This window comes from Cololabis saira, chromosome 15 (genome assembly GCF_033807715.1).
Source record: "Cololabis saira isolate AMF1-May2022 chromosome 15, fColSai1.1, whole genome shotgun sequence".
Classification (NCBI taxonomy): domain Eukaryota; kingdom Metazoa; phylum Chordata; class Actinopteri; order Beloniformes; family Belonidae; genus Cololabis; species Cololabis saira.
In genome coordinates, this window is record NC_084601.1 from 41345428 (window position 1) to 41370174 (window position 24747).

The window sequence follows — 24747 nt, forward strand, 5'->3', positions numbered from 1 at the left end:
GTTGTTTAATTAACACAAATCTAATCATAGAGGGCAAACTAGAGAAACATGATTTGAAGTAGATCAAAGTAAGTGTGTGTGTGTGTGTGTGTGTGTGTGTGTGTATATATATATATATATATATATATATATATATATATATATAGAGAGAGAGACAAAATGAAAGAAAAAAAAATCACATAGGCTGATTTTAAAAAGAATGTATTTGCAAATAACGGATCAGTCGTCCTGGTCCCTTTGCAGAAAAACCTTGCTTGAAAAAATCTTGCTTGTTTGTAGGTGACCAAATACTTGTTTTACCCAGGAATTTATCAATTCATTCAGTAAAAATCCTACAATGTGATTTCTTGGATACTTTCCCCCCATTCTGTGTCTCATAGTTGAAGGCCTCTCATCTTTTTAAGTGGGAGAACTTGCACAATTGGTGGCTGACTAAATACTTTTTTGCCCCACGGTATGTCCCGCACCATGAGTCTTTCAAAGCAGGCAGTTGAAGACTGCTGTCGGGGAAATGTGGCAACCAGAGATTATTTGCATGGAATTTTAAATTTTGGACACTGATTTCAAAGAATGTCAGTTTCCGTAGTTAAAAAAAAGGAAAAAAGAAAAAAAGAAAAAGGGAAAAATTGTTTTTTCTCAATGTTTTTTTTTCACACCCATGACATCTCTGTGGTGAGTGATTTTTTATTCTACCACAATCGGACAACTTATATAAAGCCATACATTTATTTCTAATATGATTGATATTGTGCCACAGGGGAGGTGCTGGTTCAGTTATCAAATAATTATTAATGATTGTCGAAGGACAATCATTAATAATTTATAAAGTAGATTATTTATCAAATTGAATTATCAAAATGACTTAATCAAAACAGGGCACCAACTGATGTAATCAGGAAAATAACTAAACAGAAAAAAATCAGTCTCAAGGTAGATTATTCTTCAGAATAAAAGTGAAGGGAGGAATTCGAACACAGGCCTTTGCAACAGCAGTTGTGACAAATATGCGTAAAATAAGCACAAACAACTTCTCTCATTCAAATTAATCAGAATTTATTTTCACAAGTGTCAAGAAGATGGTAAAACAACACTTCGGATAAACTCTGATGGCTAAACTACCCAAAAACAACAACTAACTAAACATGTACACAAAACTTCAGATTACCTGTGTGTGTGTGTGTGTGTGTGTTTTGGGGGGTTAGTAGGAGCAGAATGAGGGGAGAAAACATTAAACAAACACACTCAACTAATGAGCACAGTTGTGACGGGACCACCAGTCCGGCTCACAACGTAAAACTAACTTTTAAAATGTGTTACTAAGTTTCTGTGCCCAGACACAGAACAGCCTCTTACGTGAATCTTTGTAAATGAAGAGAAAGTGGTTTGATCCGGCCGGTCAGTGTTTCTTGATGAAACAAAGAGTAGTTACGCTCAGCAGGGGATCCTGATAAAGAGCGTCCCTCTCTCTCTCTCCTGGTCCAGATGAGGACCAGTGTGGATGAGGGGAATACATGGGCACAGCAGCTGGGCCTGCTTCAGCTCCAGGTCGGTCCAAAGGTGTTCACGTCGAGGCCTGCAGGGTCCCTGGTTCGGCTCCTCTTTGGGCTCAGAAAACTTGCGTGCCACTCGCTGCAAAACGGACAGAGCAGAGGAGAAGAGAGCTTTTCCTTTTATAGCTGGCCCAGGAAGTCAAGGCCTCCCTGTGGCTTGGGGTCTGTGTCCAATCAGGGGCCGTTCCTTATCACTGCAGGGCCTTAGATCCAAATCCTGGTTGAGCTTTGCGTCCATGAGGTTTCCTTTGTTCCAAACCATGCGATCAGGTATCATAAATTCGAGGCTGGTCTCAGCCTGAGGCCCCAGAACTGGGACTCAGAGCTGACCCAAGGCCTCAACTGTTCATATAATCACACAATCCATAGTTCATATCGGACTGTGGCCCAACAAATATTTCTCTTGTCTTGTCTCATCATTTGTATTGTGATGGCCGATCGGGACGGCTGACTTCCTCATTCTGCGCTGGGTGAGGGGATGGTGGGGTGGACTGGACTTGTGGGTGTATATGTACGTGGAAATGCGTGTATCTGTCGTGCACTGATCACAGATGTACACTTTTTATCCAGTGTGAATACGTTGGTGTCTCGTCAAATTACTTTGCTGGGCAAAAGCCGCTCCACACTGATCACATCTGTAAGGCTTGTCTCCAGTGTGAATACGTTGGTGACTCGTCAAATGACCTCGCTGGGCAAAAGCAACTCCACACTGATCACAGTTGTAAGGCTTCTCTCCAGTGTGACTACGTTGGTGTCTCGTTAGAGCACCTTGCTCGGCAAAAGCTGCTCCACACTGATCGCATCTGTAAGGCTTGTTTCCAGTGTGAATACGTTGGTGAGTCGTTAGGCTACTTTGATGGACAAAAGCAACTCCACACTGATCACAGTTGTAAGGCTTCTCTCCAGTGTGAATACGTTGGTGTCTCGTTAGAGCACCTTGCTGGGCGAAAGCCGCTCCACACTGATCACACCTGTAAGGCTTGCCTCCAGTGTGAATACGTTGGTGAGTCGTCAAATCACCTTGCCGGGCAAAACCCGTTCCACACTGATCACACCTGTAAAGCTTGTCTCCAGTGTGAATACGTTGGTGTCTCGTTAGAGCACCTTGCTCGGCAAAAGCCGCTCCACACTGATCACACCTGTAAGGCTTGTCTCCAGTGTGAATACGTTGGTGTCTCGTTATATAGCTTTGATGGGCAAAAGCTGCTCCACACTTATCACACCTGTAAGGCTTGTCTCCAGTGTGAATACGTTGGTGACTCGTCAAATGACCTCGCTGGGCAAAAGCAACTCCACACTGATCACACCTGTAAGGCTTGTTTCCCGTGTGAATACGTTGGTGAGTCATCAAATCACCTTGCCGGATAAAAGCCGCTCCACACTGATCACACCTGTAAGGCTTTTCCCCAGTGTGAATACGTTGGTGACTCGTTAGAGCATCTTGCCGGGCAAAAGCCGTTCCACACTGATCACACCTGTAAGGCTTCTCTCCAGTGTGAATACGTTGGTGTCTCGTTAGATCACTTTGATGGGCAAAAGCTGCTCCACACTTATCACACCTGTAAGGCTTGTCTCCAGTGTGAATACGTTTGGTGTCGCTTTAGATCACCTTGCTGGGCAAAAGCCGTTCCACACTGACCACACCTGTAAGGCTTGTCTCCCGTGTGAATACGTTGGTGTCTTGTTAGCGCACCTTGCTCGGCAAAAGCTGCTCCACAATGATCACATTTGTAAGGCTTGTCTCCAGTGTGAATATGTTGGTGTCTCGTTAGGTTACTTTTATGGGTAAAAGCCGCTCCACACTGATCACAGCTGTATGGTTTATCACCAGTGTGAGTTTTCTTATGGATCTTCAGGTTTGATGAAGTGGTGAAGACTTGTTCGCAATCATCACAGCAGTGTCTTTTGGATCTTCCTGTATGATTCTGTAACAGAGAAGATGACTTACATTAGCTTGGCTGCATTATCAAAAGCCTTTTCAGTTTCAAGTATGGAGCTAGAACAGTAACAGAACAATAGTCTCATAATTCACAAATGCACAGGACAAGACTCACAAATGCACACGCCGATCCACAAATGCACAGGACAAGATTCACAAATTCAAAGACCGATTCACAAATTCAAAGAACAATTCACACGTGCGTAGGACAAGATACACACATGTATTTTTGATGCACACACAAATATAACCTGATTTGCAAACTTTTTTTTGTCCGTAGGCTACGCTGGATTTGCGTGTGACTTTTGAGACTCCCCTGATGTGACTTGAATCACAAATCCGTTTTTTTTTAAACACGGAAGGATCTGCAACAAATCAGATATCTTCCTTTGTTTCAGCCAATCATAAGAGCGCACCCCATGTGGGGGACGATTTACTCGTAAACCAATCAGATTAAAGGGGCGGAGCACCTGCTGTTTGAGCTGCGTCGCGCCGTTGGCTTAGAAAAGTGATTCAATATTTAGAGTTGGTGGAGTAAAGATAAATAAACACGACAGCAACAAGGGATGGAGAGGAGATCACTGCTCTGCTTTTCTTGTGATCTCGGTAAAGAAAACAACGCGATCGGAGATGGTTTGTCGAGCCATTCAACCAGAGCCGTCGGGAGACTGGAGAGCTCCAAGTCCTGCCGATGCAGCAAATGATGATGAGAAACAGAGGAGATATTTATATATGTATCACCACCCACCCACCCGCCCCCACTAGGTAATGAAGCCTATAATCGGGGACCAGAGAGAATGCAGTTCTGCCGAATGATGTTTAGTGGAGGCAGATATTATCTCATTACTGATATGATTTAAATGGGACCTATTATGAAAAACACGTTTTTCCTTTATTAACATATATAAAGTAGTCTCCCTTCACCCTGCCAACACAGAGGAGGAGTAAATAAACCAAATTCTGCAGTCTCCGTTCACCCCGCCCGGAGGATCCTTCCAGTGTCATGTGACTTCTACGAGCCGTTCAGATTCTGCTCCTGTCGTTACGTAACGACAGGATTGATTTCCATAGGTCGGCCTCCACTGCGTGAAACCACGCCCACAACTATCTCCGCCAGCCGGAGCTTCCGCCATTGTTTAGAAGCGGTGGCTGAGTTCTCGGAGGAGACTGAGTTCTCGCGAGGAGAACATTCAATGTCGAGCTGAAAAATACATTTCGGTTATCAAACAAATAGCAAGAATACATTAGCGAAAACTTATTTGACAGAGAGGTTATACACGTATAAATAATCTGGATCAGGTAGAAACCTTAGATTCTCTGGAGGAGTATATGGAAGAAAATTATAATAGGATTGTCATGGGTAAAAAAGACGGAGCTACCCTGAACGCATCATCGTCCAAGAGATCCCGAGATGAAAAATCACCTGGAGCCATATCACCCCCAGGTAACACCACCACAGACGCCCTGCTGTCCATCGACGCCCGGATGAATAGCTTTGAGTCCTGTCTGTCCCTCCATGAGGTCTTGCACAGGGAGATACAAGCACTGCAGACCTCCCTGGAATTCAGCCAACGGCAGGTTGAAACGCTCGCGGCTGAAAACCGGGATTTAAAAGAGTCGGTAAAAAATCTAACAGAGGGGATGAGCCAGCTTAAAAGGGAAAATAAATCCATGAAAGAGGCCGCTTTAGACCTTCAGGCCCGCAGCATGAGGGACAACCTAGTGTTTGCTGGGATTCCGAAGTCTGATGAAGATCCTGAACCAACCGTCCAGGATTTCACCCGAACCCACTTGAAACTTCCAGAAGATCTGGCGAACTCCATCACGTTTCACCGCGTCCATCGCCTAGGAGGAAGAAGATCGGAAGCCCAGAGACCTAGACCCATTGTTGCCAAATTTCAACACTATAAGCAGAAGGAACAGGTGAGAAGCCGTGGACCCCAGCTACGCGGACTGCCGTTCTCTGTGAAATACCAGTTCCCCCGGGAGATCCTGGACCGTCGCCGAGTCCTCTTCCCGATCCGGAAGAAGCTCATTACGGAGGGAGCTCGTGCTGTCATCACCGTGGACAAGCTGTACGTGAACGGACAAATGTACCGCGACCCCAACATCACTCCCTGGCTCTGCTAAAAGATGAGTACAAATTTACTTTCTTCTTTTCTCTTTCTTTCTCACTAAATGGTGATTAAATTAGATATAGCTTCATAAACACTTGGTGATTAGATTAGATATAGCTTCATAAACACTTGGTGATTAGATTAGATATAGCTTCATATACACTTGGTGATTAGATTAGATATAGCTTCATAAACACTTTCGGCACATATTATTGTATTAATAATTCTTGCTCTGCTAGTCTCAGTAAGTCATAGGCACACATTGGTGATCGTTTCTTTTTTCTTTCCTTTTCTTCTCTATTTTTTTTATTATGATTAGAATTATTTCCCTCCCCCCCGCCTCACCCCAATTTCCCATTCCTTTTACAAATGTTCCCTTTTCTCTTCTTTCCCTCTATGTCTGACTCTGCTGCACTTTCCGTTTGGTAAATTGGTACAACTACACATATTATACATTTAGAATAACATGGCACACACATATGCAACAGTTCCTCATGCAACATTACCAGTTACATATAATGTTACTTTCAATGATTGGATTATGGATAAATTAAAGTTTGTCACTTGGAATGTAAATGGAGCCGGGAACAGATCAAAGAGATTAAAACTTCTAAATCAGATACAAATCAGATTTTTTAGTGCAAACAGTTGTTATTATTATAATTAATAATTTATTTATTTATTTGATTGGTTGAACGGTGCGTGATTGTGCGTCTGTGTCTGTGAGAATGCGGTATGGAAGAGTCCTGCCATGGAGGATTTGGGCCTCCATTGGCAGGACAACAAAATTTAATAATTTATTAATATTATGTCATACAAAGATGGTTATTAACATTATTATTATTTTATTATTACTATTAATATTACTATTAATATTATTATTATTATTATTATCATCATTATTGTGTATAGTATATCATATTATTATTAGTATAGATATTGGATAGGTTAATGGATGAATGAATGGGATGCCTGGGTCTGGGGCCCTCTGTTGTCGGGCCCGCGCGGGTGTCCCCCTGTTGGGGGGTTCCCTCTCTTCGGGCCCGTCTCCGGTCCCCCCCGCTGCGGGGCGCCCCTCTGGTCTTGGAGGGCCACTTTCATGGGGGCTGGTGCTCCTGCCCGCGTCGGCGGCTGGGGCGGCTCTGTCTCTCTGGGCAGGCTGGCCCCTCACCGGGTGGGGGTCGTTGGCCTGGAGGGTGGCCTCCTGGCCACGTGTCCGGCCCGGACCGGGTGGCCGGGGATTGTCTGGGTTGTCGCCACAGGGGGGGGGGGGGGGGGGGGGGGGGGGGGGTTGGACTCACTGGCGGTGGGTTGCCTCCTTCCTCTCTGTAGTTTTTGGGGTTAATTAGCGGTAGCTTAGCTCAGACCGTTCTTGGATCTCTAGATTGTGGGTCGGTTGCTGCTCGTATTTTGGTCGGCTCCGTGTCGGTTTCGTGTTTCGTTTGTGGTTTTTGTTGTACATTTCCTTTGCTCGACGTGAGGCCTCCGTGTGTTCCTGCTTCCTGGATTGGCAGTGGATGTCACGCCCTCTCCCCACCTCCCCACCTCCCCAAAAAGAAAAAAAAAAAACAAATCACTGGGTTTGTATGTATATATTTATGTATGTGTATGTATGCGTATATATATTAAATATATAGCAATAATGCACATATATATGCCTTTGGTTTTTACCTGCATGGTATCAATCATTAATATGTGAAGGAGCTATTTCATTAGTTTATTTTGTTTGTTTATTATTGTTCATTTATGGGTCAACACTAGGGGGCACTAAGTAGGTCAATCATTTAATTGAGGGCAAGGTAATGCAGGACAAGACCACCAAATTATCAACCACATCCCTTGGGACGGGATTAAAAATAAACCATAAGAAGACCAACCTGATGAGGATAAACACCTCAACCAACAACCCAGTCACAGTAGAGGGCAAACCCATACAAGAGGTTGACTCCTTCACCTACCTCGGCAGCATCATAGATAGGCAGGGTGGCACAGACAGCGACGTCACTGCGAGAGTAGGCAAAGCCAGAGCAGCGTTCATCATGCTGAAAAACATCTGGTCATCCAAAGAAACAACCACAACAACTAAGGTGCGTATCTTCAATTCCAACGTGAAAAGCATTCTTCTCTACGGTTCAGAGACGTGGAGAAGGACAAAAAGGACGTTGCAAAAGATACAAACCGTCATCAACTGCTGTCTGAGGCGCATCTTCAGAATCAGGTGGCCAGAAAAAAATAAAAACCAGGAACTGTGGCAGAGAGGAAAACAGGAGCCAGTAGAAAATCAAATACTGAGGCGAAAGTGGTGATGGATCGGTCACACCCTGAGGAAACCGGCGGCTACTATCACACGCCAGGCTCTGACTTGGAACCCCCAGGGGAAGAGAAAGAGAGGACGGCCCAAAAACAGCTGGAGACGGGACACTGAAGCAGAACTCAAAAGCCATGGAATCAGCTGGGGGGAGGCAGAGAGGACAGCCCAAAATGCTGTTAAATGGAGAAAAGTCGTCGGTGGCCTATGCTCCACTGGGAGCGACGGGCCTAAGTAAGTAAGTAAGTAAGGTAATGCAGCCCAGGTGTGTCAAGACAGGTAATGCACTGGGAGGGAAAATGTTTTTTTACCTGAGGCAGCAGGACAGAGCAGAGAGGCAGCATGTTTGAAGCATGTTTGTTTGCTGATAACAATTGAAAATAAATCATCTTAAACTGGATCTTGACTGAAAACTGGATTTTTGTCTTTTTGATTTTTGAACTTTGAAACTTTTGAAGAAACTTCTTTTTCTATGATCTTTTTTCTTGTCTACAAATGGCCACAACAATATGTTTGCAGACAAGGTAAAAAAAAAAGATTCTCCTAGTGGCTGGGAAGAAGGCCATTACAAAAAACTGGTTCAAGTCTGATCCCCCCAGTAGCAAACAATGGATGTCAATTATAGATTAACTACTGGTGATGGAACATCTCACATATAAGTTGAAAATGAAAGAAGATCTCTTTGTAACGAACTGGGGAAAATGGTTGTCATATAAGGAAAGAAGTGACTACATAACTGTGCACAGGATCTGTTCGATCTTTCTGAATGGTTATTATGTGTTTTTTTTTGTATTAATTTGTTTTATCCTCTTTATCGGGCCGATAATGGCTCTATCGGTTTTGATCGGAGATCAGAAAATAATAGTTCAGAGCGGCCGATCTGATGACGTTTACAACAACAAACGCTGCTTGCGCGTGCGTTCCCACATATCGGATTGGTCTGCTGGGGCAGCAACATCACAGCTGCAGACAGAAGGAGGCTGGACAAAACCATCAAAAGGGCCGGCTATGTCGTGGGCTGCTCTCTGGACACAGTGCAGGTGGTGGGAGAGAGGAGGATGATGGCTAAGCTGTCATCCATGATGGAGAAGGACTCCCACCCCATGAAGGACACCTTCAGAGCGCTGGAGAGCTCTTTCAGCAACAGGCTCCTTCACCCTAAATGTGTGAAGGAGCTACAGAAGGTCCTTCCTCCCTGCAGCTGTGAGACTACACAACCAGCACTGCTCACAGTAAACCACAAACATAACAACCTGACAATAAATATACATACCGGAAAATAATGTGCAATATCATTCTCTGCAACGTGCAATTATGTAAATAACTTCTGTAAATATTCATCTGTTATTTTTTATTCTTTATATACTAGTATTTCTTATTATTTATTTTTCTTCTCCTTCTTCTTATTATTATTGTATATACCAGTTTCCTGTTTGTAGTGTGTTATTATTACTGTGTGATAACTATTTCTATTGTTGCCTCTTGTTTTTTGCACTATCCCCTTTGCTGCTGTAATCTGCAAATGTCCCCTCTGTGGGACTATTAAAGGATTTATTATCTTATTTCTAATCTCATCTCAGACTGAGCTGTCCTGAGGAGGCGTCGGCCTCGCCGGTATGGGAGTTTTACAATGTCTGAAAAGGACAACCAATTTGCAGTTTGCAAGGTGTGTGGAGAGAAGACACCCCGGGGAGGAATGTTACAAAAGAATTTCAACACAACAAAGCTGATACGACATTTCAAAGTTTTTCATACGAAGGAGTATATTGAGTTGTCAAAGTTGGCTGCTGCTAAGGCAGAGAAAGAAAAGGAGGTGCAGCCACACCGCTAACTCCTCTGAACGTAACAGAGACATGTAAACGACAGCAAGAAAAATAAAGAACTACATCGTAAGGTAATGAATTCATATGCTTTGCTCATCAGCCGCTTTCTGTTGTAGAAGACATCGGGTTTGAAAGTGTCGTTAGCAGCTTGGAACCGCGGTGCGCGCTGCCGCGTCGTAAATATTTCACTGATGAAATCCTGTCAGAGTTTTACCAGACTATTTACAGTCCAAAGCCGTGTCAGTCGCTTCACGAGTGACATGTGGAGTTCTAGTGGCAAGAGTTTTGCTTCACTCACAAGAGTTTCCTCACATGCGGCGGATGCTACCGCTAAAGCTTTCACAAAGCTTAATAATTCAACTAAAGCTTTCTGTTTTAAATTCAACTTTTAGAGAGTGACATGTCTGCTGTTGTCTGTGTTGCTGCACAAGTTGTACATAATTATTACCACAGGAAAGCTTAAGCTAGTAAGCTACACTTACTCTTTGTAAGCCGAGTCTAAATCGTCTCTAAGAGTCTCTAGATCAGGGGTGTCCAAAGTCGGTCCTCGAGGGCCGGTGTCCTGCACGTTTTAGATGTGTCCCTTTTTTTAATCAACCCGTGATACAATGAGCTTGGTCATCAACAGAACTATCCAGACTTTGATGACGAGGTGGTGACGACCGTTAATTAGAATCAGGTGTGTTGATGCAGGAAACAACTAAAACATTCAGGACTGCGGCCCTCGAGACCGACTTTGGACACCCCTGATCTAGAGGGGGAAATATTGCTTCAGCCTGAAGTAAAACAGTCAATTCATGATACTTTCTCATCTCCTAAGATTTATACCTAATAATACAATGTTAGTGTTGTGTACATGAGACAACAATATTGACAAACTTATGGATTTCACGCTGTGATCGGTGATCGGCCTTCAAAATCCTGATCGGTGCATCTCTAATTATTGGTATTACTATTTTCTATTTGACAGTTTCTTTCCTGATCCGTGGATCTGAGGAATTCGTCTTAAATGTGTTTGTTAACATTGATAATTGAAATAAATCAAAATTGATTTAAAAAAAATGTGGTGGTGATATCCTCCATTTCTAGACCTGCACCCCCTGGCTCTGTGGGCCTGCTGATGGCCGGTGTCTCTTGGACCTTACCTTGGTGTCAGTGTTACGGGCCTCAGGTCCTGAGACCGCTGCAACAAGATTGGAGCTTTGCCTCACGGAGTTGAATCCTCCTAACTCTCCTCTGGAAACCTGGGAAGCAGAATTGAAACGTCAGGAGGGAGCCGGCCGTCTTTCTTCCCCGGAAAGCTTGGTCTGATTTATTTTGGAGACCGCCTCTCTCTTCTATTGACTGTAAACTTTTGAAAGAAGGGTCGATAATTCCTGTCAGCCAATGCAATCAGAGTTACCCACGTGCGTATTCTCCAAAGGTAAACAGTCGCCAGAGCATACTGAGTGCACGGACGCCAGTGAGCATTAAACCAGTTTAAAAACAAATATAAAAACATGATTTTCACAAGGTACAAAGAGGAAGGGCTTTAGCGCCTTTAGGGGCCTGATATAAAACTATTGGGTAGACTGGTTTATATTTATGTACAGAAATGGGCTGCTAATCATAAGAGTGAATATAATATATGTATATATACACACACACACACACACACACACACACACACACACACACACACACACACACACACACACACACACACACACACACACACACACACACACACACACACACACACACACACACACACACACACACACACACACACACACACACACACACACACACACACACACACACACACACACACACACACACTATATATATAAAATGTGTGTGAATACGTGTGTAAGTAGATATATATATTAGGGGTGTAACGGTACATGTATTTGTATTGAACCGTTCGGTATAGCGTGTTCTGTTCGGAACGGAGGCGTACCGAACGAGTTTCCACACGGACATATTAAGTAGAGGACCGCACGTTGTGGAGCAGAGCGCTGCTGCAGCTGCACATAGGCAGTTGCGCTCACACCGAGAAACAACAAGCAACAGTTGTAGCCGACCAAATCCGCTCCGACCCGGTGTGTCTGTGATCAGCGCAGACAGACTGCAGTAGGGCTGCACGATTCTGGACAAAATGAGAATCACGATTTTTTTGCTTAGAATTGAGATCACGATTCTCTCACGATTTTTTTCCAATATAAAATGTATTGCACTTATTACTTTAACTTTGCAACAGCTGAACAAAAATATAACAACAATAAACATCTCTTGTCTTCTTTACACAAACCTTTGAATAATTTAAACAATAATAACAATTTTGAACAATATTTGTTCCTCCCTGAGTTGAACACCCTTTCAGAAAGGGGACTTGTAACAGATCCTGTAGTTCTGAGGCAACAAATTATTCCTCTGGCTGGGATGAACCCCCCATTGCCTTTTGCTGCTATTAAGAAGCTGCCGATACAAAAGGTAAACGTTACAAAAAATATGATGGTGCCTGATAAAAGACTGGCATCAACTTTGTAACAGCTGACATTGAACATAAAAACAATAAACATCTCTCTTGTCTTTAAATAATTTAAACAATAATAACAATTTTGAACAATATTTGTTCCTCCCTGAGTTGAACACCCTTTCAGAAAGGGGACTTGTAACAGATCCTGTAGTTCTGAGGCAACAAATTATTCCTCTGGCTGCTTTTTGCTGTAACAGCTGACATTGAACATAAAAACAATAAACATCTCTCTTGTCTGTAAATAATTTTAACAATAACAATTTTAACAATATTTATGTGCAATATGTGTCAGGTGATGAGAAAGGTAGATGTTTCTCCAAATGTAATCCACAATCATTAACAAAATATAACAAACATGACAACATGATAGTTGACCATGACAGGACTACAACAACCTAGAACATAGGCCTAGTCCTTTTTTTATGCAGCCATCTTTAAAAAAAAAAAAAAAAAATTATTATTTTTTTTTTTTTTTTTTTTTTTTTTAAATCTTCGTCATTTGGAAATGAGATCGCGTTCAAGCATGAATCGAGATCGCGATTTTTTAACGATTAATCGTGCAGCCCTAGACTGCAGCTTCGCCTGAATTATGGTTCCGCGTTAAATGTTGCGTTAAATCGACGGCGTAGGGACGCAGTGCGGTGTGCGTCGCCGCGTACCCTACGCCATCGGTTCTGCGTTGGTGTGACGCGGAACCATAAATCAGCCACCGGGAGCAGGGGCTCGCTGGGTTGATGTTGATCTGCGGACCAAACTTGTTAAGGAGCATCAAACTCACTCTTATCTACGCGGAAATAACGCAAAAATATAAAGAAGGCGTCCCAAAGTGTGATCTATGGTGAAATAGGAAAATTAAGATGTGTACGCTATATGTGTAGGCTGTTCCCACTGTTCCCTCCAGTTCTGCAGCGCCGCTTGAAACCCCGCCCACCCCCGCCCCGCTGCAGGAACTGACGCTTTCAGTGTGAATGCAGGGTTATAAATGTTATTTAATCTGAGAACAACTTTAAACTGTTCAGTGTTGCATTTGTTCAATTTTGCACATTTGATGTAGAAAAGATTTGTTTTTAAGATTTTGTTGTTTATAAGTCTGAGCCTTATAAATGTTATTTAATCTGAGCAACAACTTTAAACTGTTCAGTGTTGCAACTGTTCAATTTTGCACATCAGGGAGATATTTGTTTTTAAGTCTGAGCCAATGTTATTTTGTGTGTGTGTAATAAACAACTAGCACGTTTATATTTTGGATTTTGTTTTCTTACTGTACCGAAAATGAACCGAACCGTGACCTCCAAACCGAGGTACGTACCGAACCGAGATTTTTGTGTACCGTTACACCCCTAATATACATACATACATACATACAGGTAGATATAGCGCAGATGGAGTTAATATAGAGATAGTATGGTGTAAATAGGTATATATATATAAATATTTATATGGGCGTGTGTGTACAAATATATAGAAATACTCAACTATGTGTATGTATCTATAGGTAAGTGTGTGAGTATAATTATAGTATAGTTAGTTATTATAAATACATGTTAATAAATGATTAGTGAATGGGGGTATAGAATTAAATATGTAACACTTCTTCCTACTGCTTTTTGCACATGTAAATTAAGATAGTAAGTGTTAAAGTATGAAATTCTTTGTTTTGTTTTCTTATCTTGTCTTTAATTGTTGTTTTTTACATGCACAAAATAAAAATATAATAAATAAATAAATAAAAGTTATCTAGCTCTTGGTGATGAATATGGTTTGGGTTACAAAATAATCCTGAAGGAAGAAGATGGCATAAAAATAAGTGTAGATTAAGTTTTCAAAAACTACGTATGAGTGATGCTGGTGCTCTGTTTGAAACCAGATGGGTCATTGTCTCGGTTTCTTTGTTTCGGGCCATGTGGTCAACTGGAAGACAATGTGGTCTTACAGTTGATGTTAGACCTCAGAGTTGAAGTTACACCTTTACCATGTTCAACACGTGGCTGCGGCTCAACACTTGCAACATTGTTAGACTCACAAAATAAACTTTAAAGGTTTCAAACAAAAACTTACCTGGTCCTGGTCCTGGTCTTTCTCCTTCTCCTTCTCCATTCTTCCAAAATGTTCCAATCTTCAATGTAACGGGAGTTTCTCTGGTCTGAACCAGAGCAGTGGATAAAACAGAGGCGACGCTTCCATAGGACTCCGTTGGAAATCATGGCGGCAGCACTTCCGGGTTATGGAGCCTTTATTTAAAAAACTTTATTATCAAATGTTGCTCTACAAACCGTAGACATATAAATGTAGACGCCCCGTGGAGCTGCTGCGATACATAGATATAAATATATAAAGATATAGATATAAAGACCACCATGTATCGTTAAAAGCTGCTGTTTGACCCGCTCAGGTTTGATATTCCGGGGCTCGAACCCCCGACACACCGAGGATCATGGCGTCCACCGCGGCAGGGAAGCAGCGGATCCCCGAGGTGGCGAAGGTACGAAACCCGGAGCTTAGGGAAGCTAAGCTAAGCTAAGCTAAGCTAAGCTAAGCAGGGTTTGGACAGGGCACGGGTTTTAGTCATGAAGTCTTAGCGTTTTAAACTGTTTCTGTGTCAAACTGGGGCTGGTGTCGGGCTCACATTCATATGAATTAGTGGAATCAGTTCTTATTGATGGATTCATTCAGTTTAATTAGTTTAATCCACACTAGGGTTTCCACCTTTCACAAATAGAAATAAGGGACGTCCTGATTTCAGCAGCGCAGGAGCAAAAAAAAAAAGCCCCAAAACTTCTAAACTGCATAAAAATGTGTTTATTTTATATGAAAAAACTAAATGCATTGATTTAAAGTTTAAAGTGCTTTAATAGCGTTGAACTTTCATGACTGTAGAGACAGAAAAACCATATAGTAACTGAAATATCCTCCTATGTATGTATGTATGTCCACATCAGCCCAGATGTAGAATATACAGGTGAAGAATATGGTGTAAAAGTTAATTTATTTCAATAATTCAACTAGAATATGGTGTAAAAGTTAATTTATTTCAATAATTCAACTAGAATATGGTGTAAAAGTTAATTTATTTCAATAATTCAACTAGAATATGGTTTAAAAGTTAATTTATTTCAATAATTCAACTAGAATATGGTGTAAAAGTTAATTTATTTCAAGAATTCAACTTAAAAGGTGAAACTAATATATTACCTAGTCCTATTACATGCAAAGCAAGATATGTTAAACCTTTATTTGTTATAATTTTGATGGTGGAATTGTTTATTGATTTCATAAACTATTCTCTAATTTATTTTTTATTTGGGGTTTTCATAAACTGTGAGTCATAATCACCAAAATTATAACAAATAAAGGCTTGAATTATCTCACTTTGAATGTAGTGGGAAATAATATATTTGTTTCATATTTAGTTAAATTTACTACGAATGACGTTTTGCAATATATTCAAATGTTCCAACCTTCATCTGTATATTATGACATCAATAAATAAGAGCATAATAAATGTCCGTATTGGTTCAATACGGAACGCAACTTTTAATTCCCAACCCCGACCTGGAGGTGAAGCCCGAGTCCTCCCCGCTGTCTGGCACACACATGTATATAATAATAATAATAATAATAATAATAATAATATATACAGATCTGGCACAGACGCAGCAGGTCCTGTTGTCCCGCCACAAAGATTTTGCTGGCCTTAATGTTTCCTGTGTTTTATTTTGTTCATTATTGTTAAATTTAGTGTTAATGTGTGTGTGACAGAATAGAGAACAGTTAATGAAAATACGGGACAAATCGCGTCCCGTATTAGTTCAATACGGGACGCAACATTTTTTTTCTCAAATAAAGGACAATTCTGTATTTTACGGGACAGGTGGCGACCCTAATCCAGACTTCTGGCAGAGTTTAGTTTAGTTTGGTTAGTTTTGTTTCAGCAGAACTTTGATCACATCCGGGTTCTTCTGCCTGAAATCTGGAGAAAACATGTTTCAAAGTTGGTGGGGGGGGCACTAATGTGCAGTCAACAGCATAGAAAACATATCAGTCGTCGGTAAACTTGGAGTCAAGACCAAAGAGCGAAGTGAAAAAAAAGTGAAGAACAAAGCTCCTGCAGAGATATTTCAGGGTGTTTGTGGTGTTTCAGGTGAAGAACAAAGCTCCTGCAGAGATATTTCAGGGTGTTTGTGGTGTTTCAGGTGAAGAACGAAGCTCCTGCAGAGATATTTCAGGGTGTTTGTGGTGTTTCAGGTGAAGAACAAAGCTCCTGCAGAGATATTTCAGGGTGTTTGTGGTGTTTCAGGTGAAGAACAAAGCTCCTGCAGAGATATTTCAGGGTGTTTGTGGTGTTTCAGGTGAAGAACGAAGCTCCTGCCGAGGTGCAGATCACCGCCGAGCAGCTGCTGAGAGAAGCCAAGGAGAGGGAGCTGGAACTTCTGCCGCCCAAGCAGGAGATTACCGTCAAGGAGGAGCTCAACGACTCCAAGCTGAGGAAGAGGAAGGTAAACCTGCTTCCAGGCTCCGTTATCTTGAAACAAACACCACAGTTTAGTGTCTTGACTTCACGCTGAGCTGCTTTCTTGAAGGCCTTTGAGGACCAACATCAGGAAGAATCCAACCGTCATCAGTTAGGGCTCAGTTCTACTTGCAGTTCAAAATGCTTCACTTTTCCCACATTCTTTTATGTTACAGCCCTATTGATAATAGGAATAAATTCATTTTTTTTTCTCAGAATTCTACACAAAACACCCCATAATGACAACATGAAAGAAGTTTTGATGTGACTTTTGTAAATGTATTAAAAATAAAAATAACAAGAAATCATATGAGCATAAGTATTCATAACGTTTGCTTAATACTTTGTAGAAGCTCCTCTGGCAGCAATTACAGCCTCAAGTCTTTTTGAATAGGTTGCTACAAGTTTGGCACACCTATTCTTGGGCAGTTTTGCCCATTCTTCCTTACAGACCCTCTCAAGCTCCATCAGGTTGGATGGGGAGCGTCGGTGTACAGCCATTTTCAGATCTCTCCAGAGATGTTGATGGGATTCAGGTCTGGGCTCTGGCTGGGCCACTCAAGGACATTGACATGGTTGTTCTGAAGCCACTCCGCTGATATTTTGGCTGTGTGCTTTGGGTCGTTGTCCTGCTGAAAGATGAAGCGTCGTCCTAGTCTGAGGTCAACAGCACTCTGGATCAGGTTTTCATCCAAGATGTCTCTGTACATGGCTGCATTCATCTTTCCCTCAATCCTGACTAGTCGCCCAGGTCCTGCTGATGAAAAACACCCCCACAGCATGATGCTGCCACCACCATGCTTCACTGTAGGGATGGTGTTCTCCAGGTGATGAGCGGTGCCTGGTCTCCTCCAAACACCACGTGTGGAATTCATGCCAAATAGTTCAATCTTTGTCTCATCAGACCAGAGGATTTTTTTTCTCATGGTCTGAGAGTCCTCCAGGTGCCTTTTGGCAAACTCCAGTCGGGCTGCCATGTGCTTTTTAGTAAGGAGGGGCTTGCGCCTGGCCACTCTACCATACAAGCCTGATTGGTGGATTGCTGCAGAGATGGTTGTCCTTCTTGAAGTTTCTCCTCTCTCCACAGAGGAACGCTGGAGTTCTGACAGAGTGACCGTCGGGTCCTTGGTCACCTCTCTGACTAAGGCCCTTCTCTCCCGATTGCTCAGCTTAAGCTGCGGCCAGCTCTAGGGAGATTCCTGGTGGTTCCAAACTTCTTCCATTTAAGGATGATGCAGGCCACAGTGCTCACTGGGACCTTCAAAGCAGCAGAAATGTTTCTGTACCCTTCCCCAGATTTGTGCCTCGAAACAATCCTGTTTGGGAGGTCTGAGGACAATTCTTTTGACTTCATGTTTGGTTTGTGTTGCAACATGCACTGCCAACTGTGAGAGCTTATATAGACAGGTGTGTGTCTTTCCAAATCAAGTCCAATCAACTGAATTCACCACAGGTGGACTCCGATTAAGCTGTAGAAACAACTTGAGAGAGATCAGTGGAAACAGAATGAACCAGAGCTCAATTTTGAGCTTCATGGCAAACGTTCTGAATACTTATGCACAGGTGATATTTATAGTTTTTTATTTTTTATACATTTACAAAAATCATAACACAACTTATTTCATGTTGTCATTATGGGGTATTTTGTGTAGAATTCTGAGAAAAAAAATGAATGTATTCCTATTATCAATAGGGCTGTAACATAAAAGAATGTGGGAAAAGTGAAGCGTTCTGAATACTTTCCGGACTGACTGTATATGTGTATGTATGTATGTGTGTGTGTGTGTATATATATGTATGTATATATATATATAATGGGCTGTCCAAGTTAACGACGCGTTAACTGAACGTCCTCTTAACGCCGTCAATTTTTTTTAATGCACGATTTAAAAAAAAAAAAAAAAAAAAAAAAAAAAAAAAGGCATGATATCATTCCTGACGCTCGTCGGCACCCGTAGCCTGAGGAAAAATATGGTGGATTGAAAGATGGAGAATGAAAAGGCACTTTTGAACGGCTAGTTCACGTTCAAAAAGATGCAGATGGTAAGTTATTTGCATGTTCTGTTGATTTGAAATGAATTACCATCGAAGTACGTCGAGTCTCAAATACTTTCAGCCAAACACACGAACAGAGAGCGCCGCTCCGCCCCGCCCCCCACCTCGTCAGAAGCAGACAACGCTGTAGCAGCTTGCAGAAAAGGACCAGTCAAATCAAACTTTATTAAGCGCTTTGCTTACAAAATAAAAAATGCGACGCAAAGCGCTTTACATAAAACTCAACAATCCCTACTTACCTAACACCACAGTTTAGTGTCTTGACTTCACGCTGAGCTGCTTTCTTGAAGGCCTTTGAGGACCAACATCAGGAAGAATCCAACCGTCATCAGTTAGGGCTCAGTTCTACTTGCAGTTCAGAACGCGTACGCGTCGTTGTCGTCACGCGTATCCTGCGTTCATTTGGCGCGTGGACGTGCACGTTCTCAAAAAGACAGTGAACGCGTACGCGACCTGCAGTTCTGGCTGTGGCCGCGAGTGGCGCTGTTCCCGGTCTGATACCAGCTGGACACAAGTGACGACGGAGGTCGCTGGCCCAGGCGAAAAAAAAGTATACTTTAGCATAATAAATTTAAGCACACTTAGTATACTTCATAAGCACATAATTATTGTACTCAAAGTGTGTTATTTTCGAGTACTAAAAACGTACTTAGTATACTACTGATATATCATTAGTGCTACTTAAGACACTTAAATACAACTTAGTGTACTTGACTGTACTATTTTGAGACACCATTAAGATCAACTTAAACATACTTAAGTACAATTTTCTCTACTAATACTGTACTTATTTAAAATGTTCTTTAATTCGATTTAAAGTATACTTTAATCCACTTTTCAGATTACTATTAATACATTTAGAATATACTGGAAATGTATTTCTAATTTAATCATAATGTGTTGCCATTGCATTTTAAATATATTTAAAAAAAAAAAATAATAAAAATTAAAAAGTTGTACTTAAGTATATTATATTTCATCTTAATGGTGTCTCAAAATAGTACAGATAAGTACACTAAGTTGTACTTTAGTATGTCTTAAGTAGCACTAATGATATATCATTAGTATACTAAGTACATTGTTAGCACATCGAAAATAGTACACTGTGAGTACACTAATTATGTGCACAGGAAGTATACTAGATGTACTTCATTAAAATACACTTCAATAGTACACAGAAAGTACAATTTTTTCATAATTAATTTGAATTTGGAATGAGTTTTAAGTAAACATAAAAAATAATTAGAACATACTTGGAGTAGAAAAAAAGTTTATTTTTAACATGCACGGCATTGCAGGAAAATGTGCATAAATCAAGTACATTTAAGTACAACTTAAAGATGTAAAGTTTAGTGTTGGTACAGTACATCTAAACAACATTTTCAAACAGTTGCTCTTCATCGTAACATTTTTTTTCAAATTTGGATCATTTGACCCCAGATAATTATTTTTAGTAATATTAAGTTCACAAAAAAAAAAGAAAAAAGTTTATCAACAAATTTTACAGAGACCTGAACAACTTGATCTTCAGAAGAAACAATAGATGTGCTAGCTGTGCACCGCAGAGAAGCTAGTAATGACAGAAATGAACATTAAACTGACTTTTGAAACATTGACACAGTTTGTGTAAACTCAAAATGTATGTCCACCAAAAAATAAACAAACAAAAACTATTACAACCAGTTACTGATGTTACTGCTTACTGTTTCTTTTTGGTCACAAAATTCTCATTGTTACATTTTCTCCGAATCACTGCTCTCACATCAGACACAGTTGTTCCTGGAAATTCAGCAATAACTGTATCTGTAAAATAGAAAAGGACAAATAAAATGGTATTACAAATCATGCTTTTCCAAAGTTATCACATTAGCAAGAAGGGGGCTTACATACACGAGGAAAACCTGAAACATGTTGCTTCTGGCTATGGCCAAGGCAAGGGTGGAGGCAGAAAAACAAAATGATAATAAGGAAAAATAGACTTAAACTTATAATGAAAAATGTGTCTTATCCTCCCACAATATTCCCTTATTCCTGTAAATACTTACATTTGTTTGAAGAACTTGTGATGGGTCAATCTGTGTTTCATCTTCATCTGAAGTGAGACTGGAAGTTGCAGTAATTCTTTTTTTCTGTACCGAAGAGAAAGAATGTATTATATGACAACAACATATGAACTATACCACAGATTTTTTTAGAAAAACATTTCAAATATAAAACATCATAGTATTACAGTGTCATAAATTCATTAAGGATTTTATGTGTATGACATGACACTCCTCTTCTCTTTCATCTTTGCAGCCAGCAGGAGAAACAAAATGTTTTACTAGCTACTGTAGTGCATTTTGGGATATTCAAAACAGATTAATTCATCACTCAAGGTTCTATAGTTTCAGACAAAAATAATTCAGTGGGTGACATTCACTTCATATCATTTTTCATAAACAAGATGACGAGACAATATTAAAAGCATAACCAACCTACAAATATGGATTTCAGTGAATCAAGACTGGTAAGTATAAGAAATGGAGCAGCATTTTGAACCTACGGGTGTTTTAATCTAAGTTTATTTTCTAAATAAACTACCAACACAAGCAACAAAAATAACCTTTGGTTTGCTTCCGTCATATGTTGTGGTACAAGGTGAGGTCCTTATCCTTGCAACTGCCATGTGCCAGATGTCTTCATCCTTGAGGAAGGCTTCTTTTCTTTCCATCAACTCCTTGTAGTTGTCTGTAACCACAACCATACACCAGACAAACTGTCAAAACCAGGTTTTTTCCCTCTTTTGCTCAATATTTTAGATATTTTGTATGTCTCGTGAAATGCACCACGGTCAATCTAATATTATACACAACAAGTCACTTTAAGTCTTTTTATAAAGACAGTTACATAAAAATTTAAATTACATACAAGGTTAACATTAACAATCATTAGCATGAGCCACTGGCAAATTCTTTATCAAATAATCACTAACACTTGGTGGTTGGCAAGTGCTAGCAGAACAAATTTGTACAAACAATTTTGTTCTTGTTCTTTTCTTTACATTGTGGCAATTGTCCATTTATGCAAGGACGGATTATCATGACCACGGGCCCTGGACACAAACTCGCTATGGGCCCCTACCTACAATAATATCCTACGTGCACGGTGCATGCCCTCCCCAATCACTCAGTTTGGTCACACAATGGCGCAGAGAATCCACAATAACACCGTGTGATTGTGGATGGCGGAGTGGCGGAGCGTGGGTCTCAGTACAGAGGGGGCGGAGCATTCTCCATGGGCCCTTATGATAGTCATTTTAACGTTCAACAACACCTCATCCTGCCCATCAAACAACATTTATCTCACTTTTATTGAGCTAAGCCTATGCTGCAGAAAGCAGAGTAAAGTCACAAACTTGTTCAGAAGACACACACACACACACACACACACACACACACACACACACACACACACACACACACACACACACACACACACACACACACACACACACACACACACACACACACCGGCCTGACAGCTGTCAATCACACGGCGCTGAAAACTCAGTCACGGACTGACTCAGTTCCATCTTTGATACAGCTTAAATACAAAAAAAAAACATTACACAATCTATTTAGATAGATATTGACACAGCGGTCTATAACATCATTTCTGAGCTCTATAACAGAGAATAGACTCGGCGGTCTAATTAACAACAACACAAAGCTCATTCAAATAGGCAGCTGGTCAAGGCTACACAACATTCTGAGAAATTATTTATGAAGGTTCCACTGACTCACCAATGGTAGTTGACTCTTCCATAAAACTCTGTACATGCTTAGTCCTCTTTTAAAGTTTAGCGCTCATCTCATGGCCGCAAATTTGCCGAGTCGGCAAATTGGCTCCAACTGTTAAGGCTGATTTATGGTTCCGCGTTAAACCAACGCAGCGACTACGGCGTAAGGTACGCGGCGATGCGCGGAGGCTCTGCGTCGATTTAACGCGGAACCATAAATCAGGCTTTCCAGCCAATCAGCGTTGGCTCACGGCCCTGATGCGTTCAGGACATTTGTAAAGTAAGAATTAGTCTACACTGGCCGCACAATACACATTTTATCGTAATTATAGCCTACAATTTACGATTATATATGAACGTATCACACAAAACGGGGCCCTATCATTGGGCCCTATGAGCTTGTAAATTTATTTTGAAAGCCGAGGGCCCCCATTGGCTCCAGGGCCCTGGGCACAAGCCCACTTTGCCCATGCGGTAATCCGTCTATGCATTTATGGTTAGCACCACACAAAACTTTAGCTAAACATGCTCCACACAGCATGCTCACAAATGTCCACACTAATTGACGCATTAGCTGCAGCCAACTAGTTAGTTATTAGCTAATGCAGCATGTGAATGATTACTTTGCCTATTAACTTGTTTAGTCATTGTAGAAATAATATTCATTCATAAAATACTTCACACCATGCACGAGCAGTACAAACCTCGAGTAGGAGCGGTTTTGCGGCCACCTTGTCTTTAGGTGCTTTCCTGGTCGGCCAGCACACTTGTATCCATCCGTCTTCACTCGACAGGTCCGGCCGTTTTAATACCTGAACAAGCTGCTGTCTGTACTGAGGTGTCACAATGTCAGTACTTTCGACGTGAATTGTGTTGTCCCTAAAATAAAACATCCCGAACTTGCATTGCGCCATTGTCGACTATGACGACGTTTCCTTCAGCTTCATTCAAGCAGGTTGCATTCGGGGGAAACCAATCAGCGGCAGCGCAGCCGCGAGTAGGCTACTTCAGGGTCAATTTGAAAAATGTGAAAAATGCACCACATGCAAATTTTCACTGCCAAATTGTAAAAAATAGGGATTACATATCAGTGTGTATTCTTGGTGTGCCTTAAAACAAAAATGGTAATAGTAATAGTCCAACAGTTGTGGTATAACAAAATACAAACAAAATCATAGGGGTGAATACTTTTTCAAGGCACTGTACCTGGCCTCAAAATGTTGAACTTTAACAAACTGTTTTCATGCAAAATCAAAGACTTAATTTTTCAGTTATGTTATGTGTTTTTTGATTGCTGTAAAATGTAAGTGAAACAATCCAAGCTTTGGAATATGTACTTTCCATGTGATGATAAGAAATACACAAGGTTGTACTGTTTTTTTAAATTAGAAATACTGGTGACTACTGCATTATATAAAAGCATATGGTCAATTGAAAGGTGCTCTATGTTGTTGCTGTTCATGTTTATTCATAATTCACCATTAAATTTGAAGAATAAATGGATGGATTTTTAAGTATTGCATAAAAACAATGGTGGTGTTGAAGTAATCCAAATGTACTTTGTATCACTAATTGCTAACATTTTAAAATTGAAATAGAAATGTAAGGATATTTTTTCAATTAGAAAAGGTATTGTTACATAACAGCAATGTTGCATTTTGCTAGTAAAATACAATATTTTAAAAGGTTGAAGAGAAAGGGTCAGCTAAAGAAATTAACTGTTATTCTACATGCTTTTAAACTGATCTAAGCACACTAAAAGAAATGGCTAAATACTGATGAATTTGTTCTGGTTTATAGTGTACTTATGAAGAATACACTAATTTACCACTGAAGTAGTTTTTAATTATTAATACACTTATTTTAAGTGCACTTTAACACTACTATGCTAACAATGATATGAAAAAAAATGTTATAAAAGTAAACTTATAAAAAGGTTGCTAAAAGTGCACTTAATAAAAGTAGATGCAAATATACTAAAATTAAACTTATATTTAAAGCATTCAAAGTACATAATAAATGAATATACTAATAAAACACTTATATATATTTCAATGTTAGTATATTTTATATGAATGTACTTAATATGAATTTAAGTATTAGTACAAAGTAGTGTACTTTATCTAAGTAAACTTAAGTACTA

At 40.6% G+C, this 24747-nt stretch overlaps 1 protein-coding gene and 1 long non-coding RNA gene across 2 annotated transcripts; both read right to left on the bottom strand.

The window, feature by feature from the left end:
* Positions 1 to 1190: 1190 nt before the first annotated feature.
* On the bottom strand, positions 1191 to 14448 carry LOC133460774 (zinc finger protein OZF-like). The gene is made up of 5 exons (XM_061741544.1): positions 14317 to 14448; positions 10883 to 10981; positions 3160 to 3475; positions 2774 to 2990; positions 1191 to 2521 (listed from the first exon to the last, which is right to left on the bottom strand). The coding sequence occupies exons 1-5, from the start codon at positions 14353 to 14355 to the stop codon at positions 2113 to 2115; spliced, it is 1080 nt and encodes a 359-aa protein (XP_061597528.1). The 5' UTR covers positions 14356 to 14448; the 3' UTR covers positions 1191 to 2112.
* A 5665-nt stretch (positions 14449 to 20113) lies between these two features.
* LOC133460790 (uncharacterized) lies at positions 20114 to 21737 on the bottom strand. The gene is made up of 3 exons (XR_009784156.1): positions 21429 to 21737; positions 20869 to 20952; positions 20114 to 20626 (listed from the first exon to the last, which is right to left on the bottom strand). It is a non-coding gene; the product is annotated as an uncharacterized LOC133460790 (long non-coding RNA).
* Between the last annotated feature and the right edge of the window lie 3010 nt (positions 21738 to 24747).

What these genes read in the sequence shown, in the direction of transcription:
- LOC133460774 (XM_061741544.1), bottom strand. Translation starts at nt 14,355, where the DNA reads ATGGAGAAGGAGAAGGAGAAAGACCAGGACCAGGACCAG. An exon ending in AACGGCTTTTGCCCAGCAAG is followed by an intron (nt 2,991 to 3,159) that starts GTGATCTAAAGC and finishes TTGCCCGGCAAG; the next exon opens with ATGCTCTAACGAGTCACCAA. An exon ending in ACTGGAGACAAGCCTTACAG is followed by an intron (nt 2,522 to 2,773) that starts GTGTGATAAGTG and finishes CAAGCCTTACAG; the next exon opens with GTGTGATCAGTGTGGAGCGG.